This window comes from Oryctolagus cuniculus, chromosome 2, assembly GCF_964237555.1.
Source record: "Oryctolagus cuniculus chromosome 2, mOryCun1.1, whole genome shotgun sequence".
Taxonomy (NCBI): domain Eukaryota; kingdom Metazoa; phylum Chordata; class Mammalia; order Lagomorpha; family Leporidae; genus Oryctolagus; species Oryctolagus cuniculus.
This window is the reverse complement of record NC_091433.1, coordinates 113,381,351-113,402,017: the sequence shown is the minus strand read 5'-3', so window position 1 is coordinate 113,402,017 and position 20,667 is coordinate 113,381,351. Positions and strand designations below refer to the sequence as shown.

Below are 20,667 nucleotides of genomic sequence, written 5' to 3'. Positions count from 1 at the left end.
GTGGAGAGGGAGCGCAGCACACGGGGACGCTGGTGGAGACGCCAGGTGGCTTCTCACAGCGCGGGTGGGCCCTGCCTGGGGAGAATTTCAGTGCAGTTCCTCCCTGTTTGCCGTTGGGCTCTCTCCTGGTCTAGATTATCAGTTGCTTTTCCCTTCTGTACATCCAAGAGGCAGAGGCCACCCAGGCCAGGCACCCAGTTTCTGGGGCAGGACCTGACTTGAATGTACAGGCAGGGGAGCCCACACCGTCCTCTCCTTTGCCTGCTTGGTGAGAGCCCTTGAGCTTAACAAGAGCTGAGAGCCCAGTGGGCGCTGCGGAGAGCCTGGTCAGCCGTGGTAGACCACAGACAGGGTATGGCTTCAGGAGGGGCTGGCTTAGTCTGTCCGAGCTGCTGTGAAAGCTTGGACTGCGTGGTTTTTGACCCTGAGACACTGATTGCTCACACTTCTGGAGGCTGGGTAGCCCCAGACCAAGGTGCCAGAAGATTTGGTGTCTGGTAAGGCCGGGTCCTGAATCCCAGGTGAATCGCTGCATCTCCCATGGCAGAAGGGGCTCACCGCTCCCTCAACTGTCCTTTACCATTCCATGGCCTGCCCCAAAGTCTCCACCTCCCACCTCCATCCCCTTGGGGGTTAGGTTTCAGCAAAGGAATGAGAGGAGAGATACAAACCCTGAGACCCCGGAAGGGGCTGAGGCTGCGTCCCCTTCCCTGCAGGAACCCTGCTGGAGATGTCCTTGGAGGCTGGGGCGGGGCTAACTTTGATTTTGCAGCTCTGAAGGGGAGAATGGCTTTGATTTTGTTTGCAGTCCTCTCGGCTAATTCAGGCTTGGGATTAGGATTCCTTCCCGTCCCTGGGGTCAATGAGTCTCTTTATAAAATCTGCTGATTGAGCCCCTGGTTTTAGCTTGTACTGCTGAGGTAAGCAGAATTATGTCATTGCCAGATATAAAACTGTCAACATCTCTTTCAGCAAAAGGAAAAAAGACCACAAGGCTTGAAAATCAGCCTCCTGAGTGTCCCAGTGGACTCTGTGCTCATTGCAAAAGGACTCTCCTGTCTGACTCTAAATTTAGCAGCAGTTACGCTAAGAAAGGCATCGCCTTGCTCCCAGGGAAGGATGGCTGAGTTGGGGTGTGGACTGTCTGCTTGGCAGTCGCTGCCGCCTGTGTTCCCAGGATGGGGCTGTTCCCTCCACTCTGGGGACATGAGGCCATGGACCCTCCATGGACATCTGAAGGGAAGGTTGAATGCTTGCATGTGTTCCTTTCCTAAGGCTGCCTTGACAGATTGTTGCAAACTGGTGACCCATTAAACAGTGGAAAGTCGGGGGCCTGCGCTGTGGTACAGCAGGTTAAGCCACCATCTGCAACACCTGCATCCCTTTCACTTCTGATCCAGCTCCCTGCTAATGTGTCAGGGAAGGCAGCAGAAGCTGGCCCAAGTGCTTGGGCCTTTGCCATTCATATAGGAGACCCGGATGGAGCTCCAGGTCCCTGGCTTCCTCCTGCCCCAGCCCAGACCCAGCCAACTGGGAAGATGAGATCTCTGAGCTGGAAGTTGGAAATCCAGGAGTGTGCCCAGCCCAGCTCCCGCTGCAGGCTGAGTGGTGATTCATCTTCGCGCCATCCTGGCTCTGCGGGTCCCCAGCAATCCAGTGGTCCTGGGCTGTGTCAGACTGCCATTTCTACCTCTGTCTCCTCTCCCTGGGTGTGGGTCTGTGTCTGTGTTTGCTTTCTGTAACCATTGAATCTAGGCCCACCCTAATTCACATGACTGCGTCTTCATTATGCAAAGACCATAGTTCTAGATGAGGTCACAACCAAAGGGACCAAGTGTTAGGACTTGGACATATCTTTTGGGGGTGGAAGACACAGTTCAGGCCACTGCATGATGCTCCCGAGGCAAGAGGTGGGGTCAGAGCTGGGGCTTGGCCTTGAGGACTTCCAAGGGGTCCCCGATGATGCAGGGAAGGCTGTTCCAGCCACTGACATCTTTCTATAGTTTTAATGTGACCCTAAAAGTTCACATGCTGTGCACCTACTCCTCAAATTTACCTGTTTATAGTACTTAGAGGCGGGGCCTTTGGGGGGTGATGAGGTCCTGAGGGTGGGGCCCCGTGATGGTGTTCATGGCTTTATAAGGGGAGAGAGACCTGAGCTAGCCCACTGGCTCTGTCTCGTGACTCCCTCTGCCATGTGATGATGCAGCAAGAAGGCCCTCACCAGATGCCAGCACTTGTTACTGGGCTTCCCAGCCCCAGATTCATGAGCCAAACAAACCCCTCTTTATAATGTACCCACTCAGGCCAGCGCTGTGGCACAGAGGGTTAACGGCCTAGCCTGAAGCGCCAGCATCCCATATGGGTGCCCATTCAAGACCCGGCTGCTCCACTTCTGATCCAGCTCCCTGCTATGGCCTGGGAAAGCAGTAGAAGATTGCCCAAGTCCTTGGGTCTCTGCACCCACATGGGAGACCCAGAAAAAGCTCCTGGCTCCTGGTTTCAGATCGGCACACCCCTAGCCATTGTGACCAGTTGGGGAGTGAACCAGCAGATGGAAGACCTCTCTCTCTCTCTCTCTCTCTGCCTCTCCTCTCTCTGTGTAGCTCTGCCTTTCAAATAAATAAATTAAACTTAAAAAAAAAAATAATGTACCCTGTCTGTGCTATTCACAGAAAATGGATAGAGACACCCTCCCAGTCCCAATTTTGCAATGTAGAAGTCAATTTGTTTTTTCTGAGAAAGCATGTGTAAGGACTTGGATGCACTCCCTCGCTCAGGCCATGGCATGATCTCATCGTCGGCGATGGAAGAGTCTCTTATTTTACGATTCTCCCTTTCTGCCCTGAATCAGTCCGGATCGTTACGCTGGAAGAACAAACAACCCTCAAATCTCCATGGCTTAAAACAACAAAGAGCCATTTTTGGCTCATGGTTCTGTGTGTCACAGGTCAGCAGTGAACCGCAATCACCCAGGCACCTGAGCTGACAGGGAAGCCCCCAGCCTGAGTGGGCCCCGCTGCCATTCAAGAGAAGAGAGAACTTGGGGTCCCGACATCTGCAATGAGATGCCTGGCTGCAAGACCTGTGCACCTTCTTGGCTGGCACTAGTTCCACCACCACACCTGCCCACTAGGGGGCAGCCTGCCACCCTATCATGGGTTCAGAGATAGCAAAGTAGAAAGTGGCTGAGTTACTGCCTTGTGGCCTGTGCAACACCTGGCCCCGGGGCAGGCAGCAGCTGGAGCTCCCTCAGCAAGCTTGCAGGTGAGATGCCTGCTGTGGGGTTGCGGTTTCTTCCTGCAGGTTAGATTGGTGAGGATGCTTGCGGCTGCAAACAAGAACGCCTGCAATGCACTTAATCCCTAACCGTGGGATCTCACGCAACCCCAGTCCAGAGGCAGGAGAGACTCTAGCACAATTCAGCAGGGAGCCCAGCTCTGTTTTCTCCAAGCTCTGGCTTTCTCCAGGAGGCTGTTTCCTTCAACTGGCTTTTCTCGTTGTCTAGAGAAAACGGCTTCTAGCAGCAACTGTGATGAATACCTCCTTGCATTCAGTGGAAAAGAAGGAGACCATTCCAGTCATGTGATAAGAACACCCTTCCCTTTGGTCTGCCTCGGATATCCGTGGACACAGAGCAGCCACCCTAGGGACGCCACCTGTGGCCGGCTCTAGTCTGGGTCTCTGCCACTCTTTGGCTGAGGATGTTTCACCGTGGTTGCCTTTGGAACCTGGAGGGTGTGTGTGTGGTGGGGAGGAGGGGGTGGAGGGGTGTGACCTTCTCCTAAGACGGGCTGGAATGAGGGAGGAGTGCAGCAGTTTGTCGGGGCTGCCATATAAAAGCACCACAACCCCGGGGGTGTGAACAACAGAAGTGTGTTCTGTCACCATTGTAGAAGCTCAAGTCTGGATCAAGGGCCTCAGGGTTGTTTCCTTCGGGGGCCACCCTCCTTGGTCTGTTGTTGCCCTCTTCCTTGGGTCTTCATAGGGTCATCCCCATGTATACATCTGTGTCCTGAGCTCTTCCAGTCTGGACACCGGGCATATAGGATTAGGGCCCACCCCAATGACCTCATTTTAACTTAATTACCTCTTTCAAGATCCTAACTCCACAGAGCCACATTCCCAGGTACCAGAGGTTACGACTTCAAAGCTGTCGCAATTTGGGTCATAACAAGGAAGGAAGGGAGTCCGTGCACAACACTCTCCTTTATAGAAAGTAGAAAAGGGAAATACTGGGTGGGCATGCAAAAGGGTCTGTGCAGTGGGGAGGGAAGGAACTCCAGGTGAACACATCAAAACTGTCAAATGGTGGAAAGTGCTTTTAAAGGGACGAACCTAGGGCTAGGTCATCAAGACAGACCGGAGAGGGGTGAGTGGCATTGGCTCGGGTGGTTGGGGGAGGGGGAGATTTGAGAGCCCACCCAGTGGACAGCAGAGGGAAGAATCAGCCAATACAAAGCCCCTGAAGTGGGCACGAGCATGGTGGAGCCCCGGGCAGAAAGAAGCCTGGTGCATTTGGGAGCATCGTGACTGGTGGGGATCAGCGGAGGTCCAGGAGGTCAGCAGGGGCCAGGTCACTGAGGTTGCACTAAGATTCACTCATATTTCGACAAACACAGTGATTATGATTGAACATGGGGTATGTGGATATGTGGAATTACCACGTGGCTAGGGAGCTCTGCAGAGGTACATCTGTCCCGTGGGCACAAGCTGCCCAAACCACCGTAGAACCAGCGCTGGCATGAGGAAGACTCCCCAGAGGGTCATGTTCTTTCTCCGTCAGTTATCCAGGCCCAGCCCCTAACCAGGTGTGGCCTTCCTATGGGTAGGAGGCTGGAATGAAAGAGTGGGTACAGTAAATTAACTTCCTGCTTGGGATCCCAGCCAGGAGTGGGCACCACACTTCATAGAAGGAGCTTGGCCTGGGTTGGGGAAAAAAAATGAGTCTAAAAAGCAGCAGTCTCTGTCTACAGAAACACATCTGATTACTCAGCCAACTGTAAGAAAGGAAAGGAAGGGGCCACTGTTGTGGTGCAGCAGGTTAAGATGGTGCCTGTGATGCCAGCATCCCATCTCAGAGCCAGTTCGAGTCCCATCTACTCTGCTTCCACTCCAGCTTCCTGCTAACGCACCTGTGAGGCAGCAGAAGATGGCCCAAGTCTCTGGGCCCCTGCCACCTATGTGGGGGACCCAGGTAGAATTTCAGGCTCCTGGCTTCAGGCTGGCCCAGCCCCGGCTGTTTCAGCCATTTAGGGAGTGAACCAGGAGATGGAAGATCTCTTTCTTTGTTTCACCCTCTCTCCCTGTCATTTTGCCTTTCAAATAAATAAAATAAATCTGGAAGGAAGGAAGGAAGAAAAAAATAGAAAGAAGGCAGACTATTGTCCAAGTGTCACCATGTAGGTTTTTGAGTCCTGGCATAAGCAAGCAACGTATATGATAGAGTCCACTTCCCCTAAAGAGTATATTTAAAGGTTTTCCTGGGGATAAGGAATCTGATTTCTAAGACCAAATTTTTCATCAGAAGATAGATTCAGAAAGTTCTGTCAGCCCAAACCAAATTCTCATAAAGTCAAACTCTCTTGTTTGAAAGTCAGCTGACAGTTCCTAAGCTTTGCCAACACTGGATTCTGTTGGAAACCTTCCTTGTTACAGGAGCTATGCCAGGATGTGGGCTGTATTTCCCATTAGGTTTTCTGTAATAAGAACCATTTCAAGCACCAACTTCTCCGTGAACTGGTCCTGACCCTTCCAGTGGTCCCTTCTCCCAGACTCTGATCTTGGCAAACCTGCAGGACCATGCATATGGGATTCTTTTTGCTCTGTTTCTCCTATTGTCCAAGGTATCCCCTTATGACACATGAAGATCTTACCTCCCAACTTGAGGATAAATCCTATCTTAGCAGGGACATTGTTTGCAAGGAACATTCAAAAGAGCTCACACAAAGGAGGACAGAAAAGACACAGGGCTGTCTGATAAAACCCGCAGGCTGGAAGCCAGGTTCTGTGTGGCATGGGAACCCTAAGCAGGAATCCAGCAGCGGTGGTTTGAAAACATGGCCCTGAAACCCTTTCAAACCTCTCCTCCCAGTTCAACCCAGTGCTTACCCACTGGCGCACGTCCACTTCCACTTCCCTTTTTTCCGTGCTGTTCGTGATTACAGCAACCAGCAGATTTTGGCAGAGGTGACCCAACGTGACTCCTGAGACTGGGTCATAAAAGGCCACGCAGCTTCTGCCTTGTTCTCTGGAACACTCATGCTAGGAACCTGAGCCACCCTGGCAGAAGTTCAACTCCTCTGAAGCCACCATGGCCCTGAGAAGGCTGAGCCGCGTGGAGGGTCCAGGATAGATTCTCCAGTTGTCAGTCCCGGTCTTCGAGTCATGCCAGCCCAGACCAGCCATTCCTGGTTGTGGGAAGAGAAGACACTGTGGAGCAAATAGAGCCCATCCCCATACTCGAACTCAACTCCTGGCCCACAGACCCCATGATAATCCACAATAAATCCATTATTTTAAGCTACTGAGGTTTGGAAGTGTTTTATGCAGCCATAATAACCTTTGGAGCCTAAAATTAGTCTCTTTCCCTCTAAGTCCTCGTGATCTATTGTTTGCTCTCGTCCCATGTCAGCACCACTGTTCTCTGCAGACAAGCCGACGTGATGTCTTTCCCTTGTGCACATGAGCTCAATGCGGTCCTCCTGGGCTATCTCATTCAGACACCCAAGAGAGATTCTGAGTCACCATTTCAACACCTAGGAAATGGGATGCAACTGTCAGCAGACACAGTTACAGGCTTTGCAACATCCAAGCTACATGTATACATGCTGTGCAGACCTTTGTTGTATACTGGCAGCTGTCATTGCTTTCGTGTTGATGACATTCATCCCTCCTTGCTTCACACATTGCTTACACACGTGTCTTCTGTCTCCCCTGCTACAACTTCAGTATCTCTGGCCTTTTTTTTTTTTTAAGATTTATTTATTTGAAAGTCAAAGGTACAGAGGGAGAAGATAGAGAGGTCTTCCATCCACCGGTTCACCCCCAAATTGTGAGGAGTCAGATGGGTTAGTGGAAGTTAGTGGAAATTGGGGTGCAGATCCTTAGGAATCTCCCAGCTTTACCATGAGAACAGCAAGGGGGTGGCGATTCCATCCTCCTGAGCTCAGTTTACAGTGAAAACAAGTTACCTGCCTCACCCTTCTGGATGGCTTTAAAAAAAAAGATTTATTTAGGGCCGGCGCCGTGGCTCAATAGGCTAATCCTCCACCTTGCGGCGCCGGCACACCGGGTTCTAGTCCCGGTCGGGGCGCCGGATTCTGTCCCGGTTGCCCCTCTTCCAGGCCAGCTCTCTGCTATGGCCAGGGAGTGCAGTGGAGGATGGCCCAGGTGCTTGGGCCCTGCACCCCATGGGAGACCAGGAAAAGCACCTGGATCCTGGCTCCTGCCATCGGATCAGCGCGGTGCGCCGGCTGCAGCGGCGGCCATTGGAGGGTGAACCAACGGCAAAAGGAAGACCTTTCTCTCTCTGTCTCTCTCTCTCACTGTCCACTCTGCCTGTCAAAAATAAAAAAAAAAAAAAAGAAAATGTCTAAAAAAGATTTATTTATTTATTTGAAAGTCAGAGTTACACAGAGAGAGAAGAGAGGCAGAGAGAAAGAGAGAGAGGTCTTCCATCCACTGGTTCACTCCCCAGATGGCCCCAATGGCTGGAGCTGCACTGATCCAAAGCCAGAAGCCAGGAGCTTCTTCTGGGTGTCCCACGTGGGTGCAGGGGCCCAAGCACTTGGACAATCTTCCACTGCTTTTGAAGGTGCATTAGCAGGGAGCTGGATGGGAAATGGAGCAGCCAGGTCTCGAACCAGCACCTGTATGGGATGCTGGCACTGCAGGTGGCAGCTTAACCCACTGCCTCACAGTGCTGGCCTCATGGCCATTTTATCACTCATTGTATCTTCAGCAACTAGTGCCTAGAGTGCAGCAGTCATTCAGGAATATTTATGCAGCTTATAAACGCTCTGAGACTTTCCTGTGTACAAACTAGAGGTCATCAAAGTTCATCTTTCAACCCTGAAGTGGGAGCTTGGGTAAAGCTGAGTCATTGGCTGGGGGAAAAGTGACTCATCCAAATCTCCGACATCCTCCTGTCTCTCCTTGGGCTTGGGCTCAGATTCCCCATAAACCCATCAACATCGCTGTGACTCTGAGATGAGATAGGATCTTGTTTTCTGCCTATTTTCTTTTTGGCTTGCTAGCATGGGGGTGGGTGTTGCACTTTCAAAATGAAGTGAGTTTTACAAGTCATCCCAAATCCCAGCTAACTTCTCATCACTCGAGAGTCCATCATCTACTTGGCCTGTCCTGCATCCATTCTGGTGTTTGCTGGTTGCCACTCAGTGTCCAAGACAGGCTGGGCTAGCTGAGGGTTGGGTGCCACTCCGGCTTCTCTGTCCATTCACAGGAGGACCTGGTGCACAGGGCAAGTGCAAGAACCAAGGACACCTTTGACTTAGGAACAGGAGTTCTTACATTGCTGTCGGGGATGGAACATTCCACAAGTCTTACGGAGGAAAAACTGACCCCAGAGACATGATGGCAAAACTATTAAAAAAAGACACACGCATATTGCTGCAATATTTTTAATAGTAAAGGACTGGAAACAACCCAGTCAGTCAGGAGTGACTGGCTGAATAAACATTGGTATGTTCTCAGAACAGAGCACTTGATAATAGAGAATATACGATATGGTTCTATGGAGTGATACCCAATGCATTGTTAAGCAAAAAGAGAATCAAAGTCAACAAGAGCGTGGAGTACTATGCTTCCATTTCTCATTTGCTTTACATTTTTTTTTTAACATGGAAGGGTAAAAGGGAAAAAAGTTATTATCTGCAGCAAAAGGAGGAATTAGGGTGGAAGATGGGTCAGAAGATGGACTTCTCTGAACACATCGTAGTTTTTGGATTTGACTTTGGAACCATGTAAACAGTTACAGAATCATAAACCAAAATTAGAATTAAAAAGTCATCTCTAAAAATTTCAGCAAAATGAAGTGAAAGAATCCTGATTATAGTTTGGAGCATAACCACAGAGAGAGGATCTAGTACGAGTGACTTTCAAACAGCAAGTGCCCAGTACGCCCTCCTTGGCAGAAAGCACGAGAACCATTTTACCCTGCTCTCAGTAGTATGCTGGCACTGTTATTCTGAGAGTTTTTAAAAGTGTGTACTGTGATGTGAGAAGGAGTGCATCTCTGTGGTGGCTTTTAACAGCTTTTAGAATGAGACGAAGGAGAGCAGAGAAAGGACTAGTGAACTTATACACAAACAAAACAAACACAAAAAACCCACTGTGGTCCTCAGTTGAACTGAAAGTACCAGCATAAACTCAGGTGGTGTTTTATGTTTGAAAAATGGAAATTTAAGAACTACTGAAAGTCCATACTTGTCTTTCCTAGCTCTGTCCACTGCAGCCTAGAAGCAAAGTCCCTCACCGCGAGCAGTGAGTAGCCCTTGCACCCAGCTCTGATCTCTAAGGACCATTCCCCTCTAGAGGGGGCAGGGGGTTCCCTGGGAAGGGAGGGGATGGCTGATTTAGGGCAGGCGCAGAAAATACACAAGGTGAGCCTGAAACACCTTGTTACTCAAGATAATCAGGAAACTTCCAAGGACTACTAGGGCTGTGTCAAACAGAATCAGCCAATTGGAAGCAGCTCCCAAGGGCCAAAAACAGGACAATCTAAGCAACAGTGAGGAGACAGTGGTTGAAGCGCATCAACCATGATCTCATAATGTACTCAGAGAAGAAAACAGCTCTCACTGGACATCCTGAGGAGATGCCAGAGAACAAGCTCGTTTGGAGAGCTGGAAAGCGAAGGGGGAAGAGTCAAGAACTGCCCTTGCTCTGCCTCCGTCGTGTAACCCAAATCTCAGAGCAGCCGAATAACCGAGGAGAGGATGTTTCTTTTTATAAAGTACATCAGCCAGTCAGTGAACAAGATCCAAACCATAGCACCGGAACAGTAAGTGCAGCCTCTCCGCACGCGACGAGCCTCTGCCGTAACCACGCACAGCTCTCCTGCTGAGGTACCATCACCACCAGTAACACGGTCTCTCCAAAACAAACCGAGCTTGGATTGTATTACACCTGTAGGAACAACTGCCGATGCAGAAAAAAGAGAGAGCTAGAACAGAGGTCCAGGTAAAAAGATGCCACAGAGAGACACTCAGCAAAGAGAGACCGTGAGAAATTCTGCAGCGGAAGAGACCTGTCCATAAATGACAGGGCACGAGTCGTCTAGCTCAGGCAAACAAGCCAAAGAACCCAGAGGCCACTCGGAGAAATTGCAACAGTGACGATATTTGAAGGTGTTAAAGAATTACTGTTAATTCTTTCAGATGGGGATGGTATTGCGGTTATGCCTGTTTTAAGGGTCTTTCCTTTGCAAGAAACATGCTGAAATTTTTACAGATGAAGCGACATGACGTCCAGGCTCTCCTGCAAGATCCTCAGGAGGCGGCCCGAGAGCCGATGAAGCGCGGTTGGCCGAGTGCTCAGCGTTGAGGCTGGTGATTCACGCACACGTGGGATTCATTATCCTGGTCTCTCCAGTTTTGTACATAATTGCAATTTTACATAACAAAAGGTTTTCAAGGCCCCCTTGCATAACAAAGAACCATATTACCTGGAAAGGAGTGTAAATTAATATCTGTTAACCACTAACTGCCTGGCTCAGCACAGGTAGGAGCTATGAAAGGACAAAGCAGAAGTTGGTTTCCACGGGGGCGGGGGCGTAGAGAGGACATTATCGGGGGAAGGGCCCAGCCACGCCCCACAAGCGAGGATCCCAAGCAGTCAGGCATTCAGACTGTGGTGCCATCTGGGGGACAGGGCTTGGTGTGTAACTCCACACATGGGAAGCTGGTTTGATCAGGGCAGAGCTGAGTGATGCAAACCGTTGCTTTAGATTGGGCCTGGTTGGCATGAAGGTCATGACCATACCCCAGTTTAGGTGGGGCACCTGCTCTGTAGACTTCCAAACCACCCCTGCCTGCTGGGAGGGTCAGGCTTGTCCCTGTGAAGCAGCCCCAGCCCCAGCAGGAAGGAAGACCCCATCATGGTGACATCTCACTCTCAGGAGCACGCCCAGGTCCTCGGACTCTCCCACCAGACCCGGGACAGGGGCTGGGTGGTGTGCAGGCTGCTGACCCACCGTAGCACCATTTGAAGATATAAGACTGTGGATAATGTTCTAGTAAGTTCTTGCTGCAACCCAGAAAGGCAGGTTCGCAGGCCTTTGTTCTGTTGTCCGAACAAGGCTGCAGCTGAGCCCATGGGAAAAAGACTATTGCAAATGCAACTCTTAAATGTGGAAAAAAAAAAAAATAGGACACGGATAAAGCTTCCTAGAAACCACCTTCCTCTGGGGCCCAGTGGCTTGACAAATGACACACTTCCTCCAGCCCGATCTTATAGCAGGGCTAACACAATGAGTTTCACAACAAAATCTGGGTGAGGAAACCTCACCCATAGCTGAACATGGACTTGGGCGCTGAAAATGTCCTGACGGCCCAGCTGGCTTTTAAGTTTTCCCTTGAGTGGTCTCCCCGCTACCCTGCCTCACTCTCAGCCCTGGCCAGCGTGTGCCTTCCTCAGGTACCTGGAGGACGTCACTCCTGGCTTCTCCCATCAGAAGTGGAAAGCTGTGGTAGAATCAATAACAAAGTGAGTATTTTCTAAGTGTCCTGTGGCCCGAGGTCCCCCTTACCAACCTCCCACGTGGCCAAAACAAATTTGCATCGGTGGAGCCTCTGTGTGCTTCTCCCTCCTTCATGTATTCCAGTGTGTCCATCCGAGAGAGGAAGAGAGCCAGCTAGCCCCTCCTGGAAGGAACCGGCTCTCACGCAGGGAGAGGGCAGGGGGCCGCGTGGATGGAGCAACAAGTGTCCGTTCTATGGTTATAATCGTAGGTTTGTTTTGAGATGGGATTTCTCAAAAGGGAAGGAATTCAGGCAGACTCTGCGCCTTCCTGTGGCTTCCCTGGGTGGGGGTCACAGGCCCCTTCATGGACCTCCAATGAGACGCCCAGCGGGTATGTCAAGGGGATGCAGACAAGAACCACACGATGGGTCTTGGGAGGAGGCTCCACCCCCTAGCATGTGTACGGGGGCACGGATGGACCCCCCAGCATTGCTGGAACCACGTGATTCCTCACGAGGCTTGGCTGTCACAATGCAGAAGGGCTGACAATCATCTCAGACACACCATTGGCTTTTCCCTCCCCCTTAGAGTTCAAACTCGTGGCGCCACGCACACGCTATTTTGGAAAGCTGCCTGTGCCCTGAAAAATAAGGAAGGTTTGAAGAAGTTAGTGCATAATCTAAGGGGAGAAGGGCCTTAACGCAGGACCAAAAACCATGATGGCAGCAGTTTGGGTACTGGGTCTGCCCTCCTATGCCACACCGTGGGGCAGTGCTGCCCTAGAATCCTGGGTGAACAGGCAAGTAGGCTAGTGTGAGGGACAGAGCTCTGTGACAACACCCACAGCGGAGTCTTTGGGGATGAGCCATCAGCCCAGATCTCCAGGCTGGGTGCTCCCAGGGTACCTTAGAAGTCATAGGGGGACACAAAGATGGTGACCTTGGACACGTGGTTGGCCTGGAAGGAGCGGTCCTGATACTCTGACATGTCAACGTCCACCTCCAGCGTCTGTGGCCCCTCCAGGGTCTGGACGAGGATCAGCTCCCCAGTCTGCCGGTCGGAGCGCTGCATCACGAAGTGGCCGCGGCTGTTCCCGCCCCCGATCCCAAACCGCAGGCTGTTGGGCCCAGGGCGGCCAGGGGCTGAGGCCGTGGCCATGCGGAAGAGCGTGATGGGCGTCCTCAGGTTGGAGGGCAGAGAGAGGTAGTGGAAGGAGATGGTCTTGGGCATGTGGCGGCAGGGTCTGCTGTCCATAGGGCAGGGGTTTCGCTCACACTGGCTGGAGCAGAGAGGCAAGAAGGAGGCAGTCAGCTGGGCGGGAAACTCCAGTGGTGTTGCTCTGCCTGCCTGCCCTCCCCCGCTCTACTGTAGAGAACATCCGGGTGTCCCTTCCCAGCCATGGGTCCTTCACCCAAGAGCTCCAGAGCTGCAGGCAAGTGAATACGCCTAGGGCAGCCACGGCCAAGGAGCAGGTGCTCCCCTGACCTACCACTGTATATATGGATGTAGTATGTATGTATGTGTTTTTGTGTCTGTGTGCGTGTGTGCACGCAATAGAGAGAGAGAGAGAGAGAGAGAGAGAGTGCATGTGTAGCTTTCCCAGGAGAATACAGCCTGGGAATAATAGTGGCAATGCTCGTGTGCAAACAGGTGCCTTTCCTGCCTGTGCCGAGACCCCTCTCCGTGTGATGGGATCCCAGCGAGTAGCTGGCACACCCTGCAATGGGGAGTTCCACACATGGTGAACTTTGCAAATGCAACAGCCGTTGCTGGCTGAGTAGGAAACCCTATCTTTTTTAACCAGGGTTTTCTGGAAACACTTTCGATGTTTCTCTACCTTATCAATCATAAGCGACAAACACAGTTTAGCAGACTGGGTGCTTCTGCACCACTGTGATTGCACAGGCCAAGTATCACATCTGGCTGTGAATCCAGGGTCCCCAGAGGCTCTGCCAGACAGGTCTCCTGTGCCTGCACTCAGCGACTCCTTGAGGAAGGCGCCCCCTTGAGGAAGGCGCTGGTGTCTTCCCTCTAATAACGGCCACTTTCTTGCTGCTCCGAATCTGCTTTAGTCCAAATAGCAAAGCAAGTAAGTAAGGCTGCAAAGTCAGTTCTCTGCATTTTTAAAAACAGCTAGGTTCTCTCGGGATCTCTTTTTGGAAAGAAAACGCGTGTGCTTTGTGATAGTTGTAGTCATTCTCCTTAAAGACCCCTCTCCCAATGTTTAACTAAGTCTATGTCCTTGTTAAGCGCTGACGTTAAACAAGATGTTGACCCTTCTAGTGGCACTGGAAGAGAGGGATGAGAGAATGCAGGGTGCCCGGGGTCTGCAGTGGGGCTGGAGCTACCACTCAGCAGCTATGGGAACGTGAGAACACGGTCCTCTCCCAAACCAGTGCCACATACACCTGCCTCTGGGGCTGCTGGGGGCATTTCCCAAGGTGACATCACCTCCAGCTTCTCCCCCCTCCACCAGCCCTGGCATGGCTAAACGCGCCTCTTCTGTGTGGCAGGGGAGCACTTGCTACTTTATTCCCATGGGGCAGACTTGGGTTCTTTGGGCACCGAGGCAACCAATGCATTGAAGGCAACCGCTAAAGGGAAACAGACGCGCCGAGCGGCCGGACTCCCAGCTCCTGTCTCTCATCTTCCCCAAACCCCAGGAAGAACCCAGCCCAGCCACAATGAGAGGGCTGGGAGATGGACGTGCACGTCCATGGGTGGCCCTGGATCTACTCACAATGGAGACGTCTTCACGTAGCTCACGTTGCCGCTGCCCTCGGGGCATTCGGGGCTGACGCACTGGAAGCCTCCACCTGTGTTGATGCACGTGGTCCCCTGGGGGCACATGGACTGCGGGCCAGCACACTCATCGACATCTGAGAATCGGGACACACAATGAGGGTGACTTGCCCTCCGTCACAGAACCCCGGGAACTTTCCAAACTCCCAACACTCATTGTGGAGGCAGGACCCAGGTGTCCAGGCTCCATGCTGCAGACATATACTGGGAAGGACTCATCCCTGGGGGGGGGGGGGGTCGTGTCTTCTTCCCTTGGAGTGGGGCAGGTGACAGGGGTGCTGGCAGGCTCCAAGAATTACCAGTCCCAACACTTCCCTTAGACCAGTCCTCAGCCCAGGTGCCCTCCAGTCTCCCTTCCATGGTTGTCGCTAGAGTGGAACTCCAAGACTCAAATCTTCTGGAAGGCCTTCGTCCTCAGCCTCGCACCGTGTCAAATGCAGACACCCCCATCCAACACTGTGTGAGTTCTCTGTTCTCTTTAGAGCTATCTCATGAATCTCCACAGCTGGAGATTCTAAGTGGGAAGGGGGGTGGGGTGGGTGGATGTGTGGGCAGGTGAGCGGATGAGTGGGTGGCTGTCTGAATGCCGTCTCCTACTCTAGCCCCAGGTTGCCCACCCCTCTGAGCTCCACAGTGAAGACCCACCAGGATGCTACTGTGGAGCCACCTCTCCTCTCACACCCCCGTGTCAGCCCCTGGAGGAGCCCTGTGCCTTCTCTCCTCCACCTCTCCCCCAGGAGTTCAGAGCCCCTGTGTGGGGCCAGCTGGGCTCCCTTCTGTGTCCTCCACCAGGGAGACGTGCAGCTGGAGGCTGCAGGTCTGTCCACCCTCCTGGCGCGAAGCAGGCCTGCATTTGCAGATCCAGTGCGCCCCCAGAAGCCCACTGCAGCCCCGGGGCTCCAGGGCCTAGCACCGGGATGAGCAAGAGGAGGCCCCGCTTGGAGACCTGGCGTATCCATTGTATCTGTCCTGAGAGGAGGTGGGGAAGCAGAAAGCCCGGTTAGTGTGCACAGGGTCTCTGAGACTTGTCCAGGTGGTAAGGATGGAGGCCCGCACTTCACACACACCCTCTCCTGCCTCCTGGGTAGGAGCCACCCCCACTGCAGGCTTCCCCTGCAGAGGAGGGAGCCCTTTGGCCTGCAGTCACTCTCACAAGCCTCCACCCAGTCCTCCAGGGGGCCACTACCAGGCCAGCGGGATCCCGCACGGAGTGAAAGCTGAGCTGGTTATTTTCTGTTTGCACCCCTCCCCCCCAACACACACACACACCACCCTCTGTTCCTGGGAGGCTGATCAGTCTGGATTCTGTTCCTGGCCCCCCAGGCCCTGTGGCTTCCAGTAAATGAGAGGCCTGGGGGCTGGGATGTCCCAGCCTGGATGCAGTGCTGGTGGGGGCCCCGAGCTGTCCATTGCTGTGATCTGTCAGGCCTGGGTGCCCCTTCCTCCCACCCTGCAGGCCTAGACACAGTAGCAGCACCCCCACCTCTTGTCAGTCCTTAGGTGCTCTGCCTCCTTGGTGGCCTCGGCTGACCCTCAGACACGGCCGGCGCTGGGGAGACTGACCACACTAAGGCACGCGTGCCTGTTAGGTGCGGTGTCTTTGAGGGATGAAGTTACAGGTGCCTGTGTGGGGTTGTGGAGCCTCGTGGGGTACTCAAGATTGAAGGACATGGGTGACTGGTTGCTCTGCCTTTGGGTCTAGCCCTGGGTCAAGGCATTGCTGAGTGGGTGGAAGAGACCTTGACCTTGAAAACAGTTATTTGCATAAGGTCAGAAGAGATTGTTTGCCAGGATGGTTGAGCAACCCATTTTCCTATTTATGTAGATGACGACGTAGTCTGATCTCTGGCCCTATCGTTGGTGGTGTTTTATTAGAGATCTGACACTGATTCCCCGATCACCCCACTCCCAATTGTGAGGTCCTGGAGGGCTGTCACAGGAGAAGCAGGTGCCCTGGTGAGGAGGGCGTGCGTCACATCTGTGGTCACCTGCCTCTGCTACCGACGTCTCACTTACCCTCACAGCTCTTCCCATCAGCCAGGATCCGGTACCCACTGGGGCAGGTGCAACGGTAGGAGCCTGGGGTGTTCACACAGGCGTGCATGCAGAGCCGGGGACGCGCCTCTTGCCCGTAGAGCTCACACTCATTCACATCTGGGGACAGAAGCACCCACTGAAACTACAGGGGCCACGTAACCAGTATCCAAGATGTCGCATTCTCTGGCAGCTGTGGCTAAGTGGCTGGGCCAGGTGCAGCCATGGAGCCCTATCCCCAGCAGAGTACCCGGAAAAGGAAGTGTGCTCCCCTGCTACTGAGCCTGGGGCCTGGAGGGCTTTGAGGGAGGAGCAAAAAGAGAGCTGACAGGGCAGGCCCCAGGGGCTGCAGAGGCAGGACTGGGCTCCCAGCTTTCACAGTCTTGCTTTCTTATGGCTGCCGGTGATGTCTGCATTAGCCGCATCCTAGCAACCACTAAGTCCACACTGACTTGTAACTCAACGTAGGCAGGACTTTCTGCGCACGCCGGGCGCCGGGGAGGCCCTCCGACAAGAGGGAGGCCAGTGAGCGCCCCGGCCCCGGCCCCGGCCACGCCCCCGCCCACCCGCAAGGGCCTGGTGCCACTGCCGGCCTCCCTCCCGTGCCCGCGAAGTCCGCGCCTACCCTGGCAGACGCCGTCGCCGCCCGCGGCGCCGCTCAGATGGAATCCGGCCTCGCAGCTGCAGTGCTGTGCCCGCTCCACCTGCGCACAGCGCGGCGCGCGGCTGAAGGCGGAGTCGCCGGCCGCGGTGCCCTCGGGGGCTGCTGCAGAGGGAAGACACCGTCAGTGCCCCACCCTGATGCACCTGCTATGGGACTACCTTGGAGAGGGGCCAGGAAAAGAGCCAAGACAGGGGCTCGGCCCCTCCCCAAGGAGCTTAATCCGGAGTCGGAAAAGGAGAGACAAATTCTTAAACCGTGAACCTAAGGCCGGCGCGGCGGCTCACTAGGCTAATCCTCCGCCTAGCGGCGCCGGCACACCGGGTTCTAGTCCCGGTTGGGGCGCCGGATTCTGTCCCGGTTGTCCCTCTTCCAGGCCAGCCCTCTGCTGTGGCCAGGGAGTGCAGTGGAGGATGGCCCAAGTGCTTGGGCCCTGCACCCCATGGGAGACCAGGAGGGGCACCTGGCTCCTGCCATCGATCAGCGCAGCGCGCCGGCCGCAGCGGCCATTGGGGGGTAAACCAACGGCAAAGGAAGACCTTTCTCTCTGTCTCTCTCTCTCACTGTCCACTCTGCCTGTCAAAAAAAAAAAAAAAAAAAAACACCGTGAACCTAGCTGATCGGTCCAGGGTCCACCCCAGGGGGCAGGGCACGCAGTGACCCCAAGTCGGACAGCGCATGGAAGACAGGACCCTAAACTGGTCGGGAGGACCCGCGAGGATGCTAAGTCCACTTTTTCACCTAAAAAAGCTTCAACAATTCCTAAATATCAACATTCAAGAGTTTAAAAACTTTGTTTTTTGTGTGCTTTTTTTTTTTTTTTTTTTTTGCTTCTTTTGGGGGGTAAGAGGAGCTTGGTTTCTTCTTTGTTTTGCCCTTTTCTAAAGTGTTTAATTTTTTTTATCTTTTTTTTTTTTTTTTGACAGGCAGAGTGGACAGTGAGAGAGAGAGACAGAGAGAGAAAGGTCTTCCTTTGCCGTTGGATCACCCTCCAATGGCCGCCGGTGCACTGCGCTGATCCGATGGCAGGAGCCAGGATCCAGGTGCTTTTCCTGGTCTCCCATGGGGTGCAGGGCCCAAGCACCTGGGCCATCCTCCACTGCACTCCCTGGCCTGCAGAGAGCTGGCCTGGAAGAGGGGCAACCGGGACAGAATCTGGCGCCCCAACCGGGACTAGAACCCGGTGTGCCGGCGCCGCAAGGTGGAGGATTAGCCTATTGAGCCACGGCGCCGGCTTAAAGTGTTTAATTTTTTGTTTGTTTTCACCGAGATCATAAATCCCTGTTTTTTTTTTTTTTTTTTGACAGGCAGAGTGGACAGTGAGAGAGAGAGAGAGAGAGACAGAGAGAAAGGTCTTCCTTTTGCCATTGGTTCACCCTCCAATGGCCGCCGCGGCCGGCGCACTGCAGCCTGCCCGTCGCGCTGATCCGAAGGCAGGAGCCAGGTGCTTCTCCTGGTCTCCCATGGGGTGCAGGGCCCAAGCACTTGGGCCATCCTCCACTGCCTTCCCAGGCCACAGCAGAGAGCTGGCCTGGAAGAGGGGCAACCGGGACAGAATCCGGCGCCCCGACCGGGACTAGAACCCGGTGTGCCGGCGCCGCAAGGTGGAGGATTAGCCTAGTGAGCCGCAGCGCCAGCCCCATAAATCCCTGTTCTAATCAGAGAGACAGTGCTACTTTTGAGATTCCAAAGAATTTATAGCTCTCATCTGGTTGGTGGAGGCAGAAGACTGGGCAGTGGAAAAGGACAACCGCTGGGTGGTTCACTGAGGTGAGGCGCTGGGTGCAGCCAGGTTCACAGAGACAGGAAGGAGAACAGGGGCTGCCAGGGGCTGGGGAGGGGGGACGGAGCCAGCATCTCATGGGTACAGTTTCAGTTATGCAAGGTCAAAGAATTCCGGAGACGGCTGGTGGTGATGGCTGTACAACTGTGTGTGCTTAATGCCACTGAATCGTGCACTTAAAAATGGTTACATGGGGGCAGGTGCTGTGCAGGTAAAGCCGCCACCTGCAGTGCCAACATTCCATATGGGCACCAGTTCCAGTCCTGGCTGCTCTTCTTCCAATCCACCTCCTTGCTAATGTGCCTGAGAAAGCAGCAGAAGATGGCTCAAGTGCTGGGGCCCCTGCCACCCATGTGGGAGACCCAGAAGAAGCTCCTGATTCCTGACTTTGGTCTGGCCAAGCCATGGTGGTTACAGCCATTTGGGGAGTGATAAAGACCCCCCCCCCACACACACACCTATGGACACAATGCTACTCACCAATGCCCGCCCCCACCCCAGGCTTCCACACAGAGATAGAACCCACCAAGCTCTCTGGCAAAGGAATAAGAAATCATTTGGATTGGATGTTTTTGTAGAAGGAATCTTAGTTGCAGCCTGGTGTGGGAATCCCCATCCAGCCTCCTTGGATTCCTTGGCACTGAATTTTCTTGCTGTATGCAAACCCAGCCATGTGTGACTCCTTAGACCTGGCTGGGGATTTGTTGGTAGTCAAGATGTGAATAATAATCTCATCACTAGTTATCCAGCTCTTAAAATACTCTGGGCTGCACCTATTACTGCTTTTCTTTTTAAGATTTGTTGATTTATTTCAAAGGCAGAGTTACAGAGAGAGGGAGGGTGCGAGAAAGAGAGAGGGGGGAGAGAGAGAGATGGAGAGAGAGAGAGGGAGAGAGAGAGAGATTTTCTATCTGCTGGTTCACTTCCCAAACGGCTGCAATGGCCAAGACTGAGTCAGGCAGAAACCAAGAGTCTGGAACTCCGTGTTGGTCTCCTGCATGGGTGGCATGGGCCCAAGCACTTGGGCCATCTTCTGCTGCTTTCTCAGGCACATTAGCAGGGAGCTGGATTGGAAGAAGAGCAGCCAGGACTGGAACTGGTGCCCATATGGAATGTTGGCACTGCAGGTGGAAGTACAGCAGCTGGGACTCGAGCTGAAGCTCATATGGGATACTTACCCTGCTGCACCGGCCACGGTCACTGCTAATTCTGCAGCCTGCCATGGAAATATTTGAAAAGTCGGGGCCAGCACTGTGGCATAGCAAGTAAAGCTGCTACCTGCAGTACCAACATCCCATATCAGCACCAGTACAAGTTCCAGCTGTTCCACTTCTGATCCAGCTCCCCGCTAATGCACCTGGGAAAGCGACAGAAGATGGCCCATGTGCTTGGGCCCCTGCACCCACATGGAAGAGCTGGACGAAGTTCCTGACCCCTGGCTTCAGTCTGGCCTAGCCCCAGCCATTATAGCCATTTGGGGAGTGAACCAGCGGATGGAGGATCTCTCTCTCTTTCTTTCTTTCTTTCTTTCTTTCTTTCTTTCTTTCTTTCTTTCTTTCTTTCTTTCTTTCTTTCTTTCTTTCTGTAACTTTGCTTTTCAAATGATTTTTTTTTAAATGAAAAGTGCTCTGTCAAAAGAAATGTCAATTAAGTGAAGATGGAGACATGATGGTTCTCCAACTAA

At 53.2% G+C, this 20,667-nt stretch overlaps 1 protein-coding gene across 3 annotated transcripts in view; it reads right to left on the bottom strand.

Annotated features, from left to right (window-relative positions):
• Positions 1-8,628: 8,628 nt before the first annotated feature.
• FBLN7 (fibulin 7) overlaps positions 8,629-20,667 on the bottom strand; it is a 47,984-nt gene continuing 35,945 nt past the window's right edge. For all 3 annotated transcript variants that reach the window (XM_008254064.4, XM_051842678.2, XM_051842677.2), the window contains 4 exons: positions 17,165-17,305; positions 16,522-16,659; positions 14,444-14,582; positions 8,629-12,982 (listed from right to left, as the gene is read on the bottom strand). In XM_008254064.4, the coding sequence (XP_008252286.1) occupies positions 12,610-12,982; positions 14,444-14,582; positions 16,522-16,659; positions 17,165-17,305 (791 nt within the window). In that variant the 3' untranslated portion in view covers positions 8,629-12,609. The remainder of the gene's footprint in view (positions 12,983-14,443; positions 14,583-16,521; positions 16,660-17,164; positions 17,306-20,667) is intronic.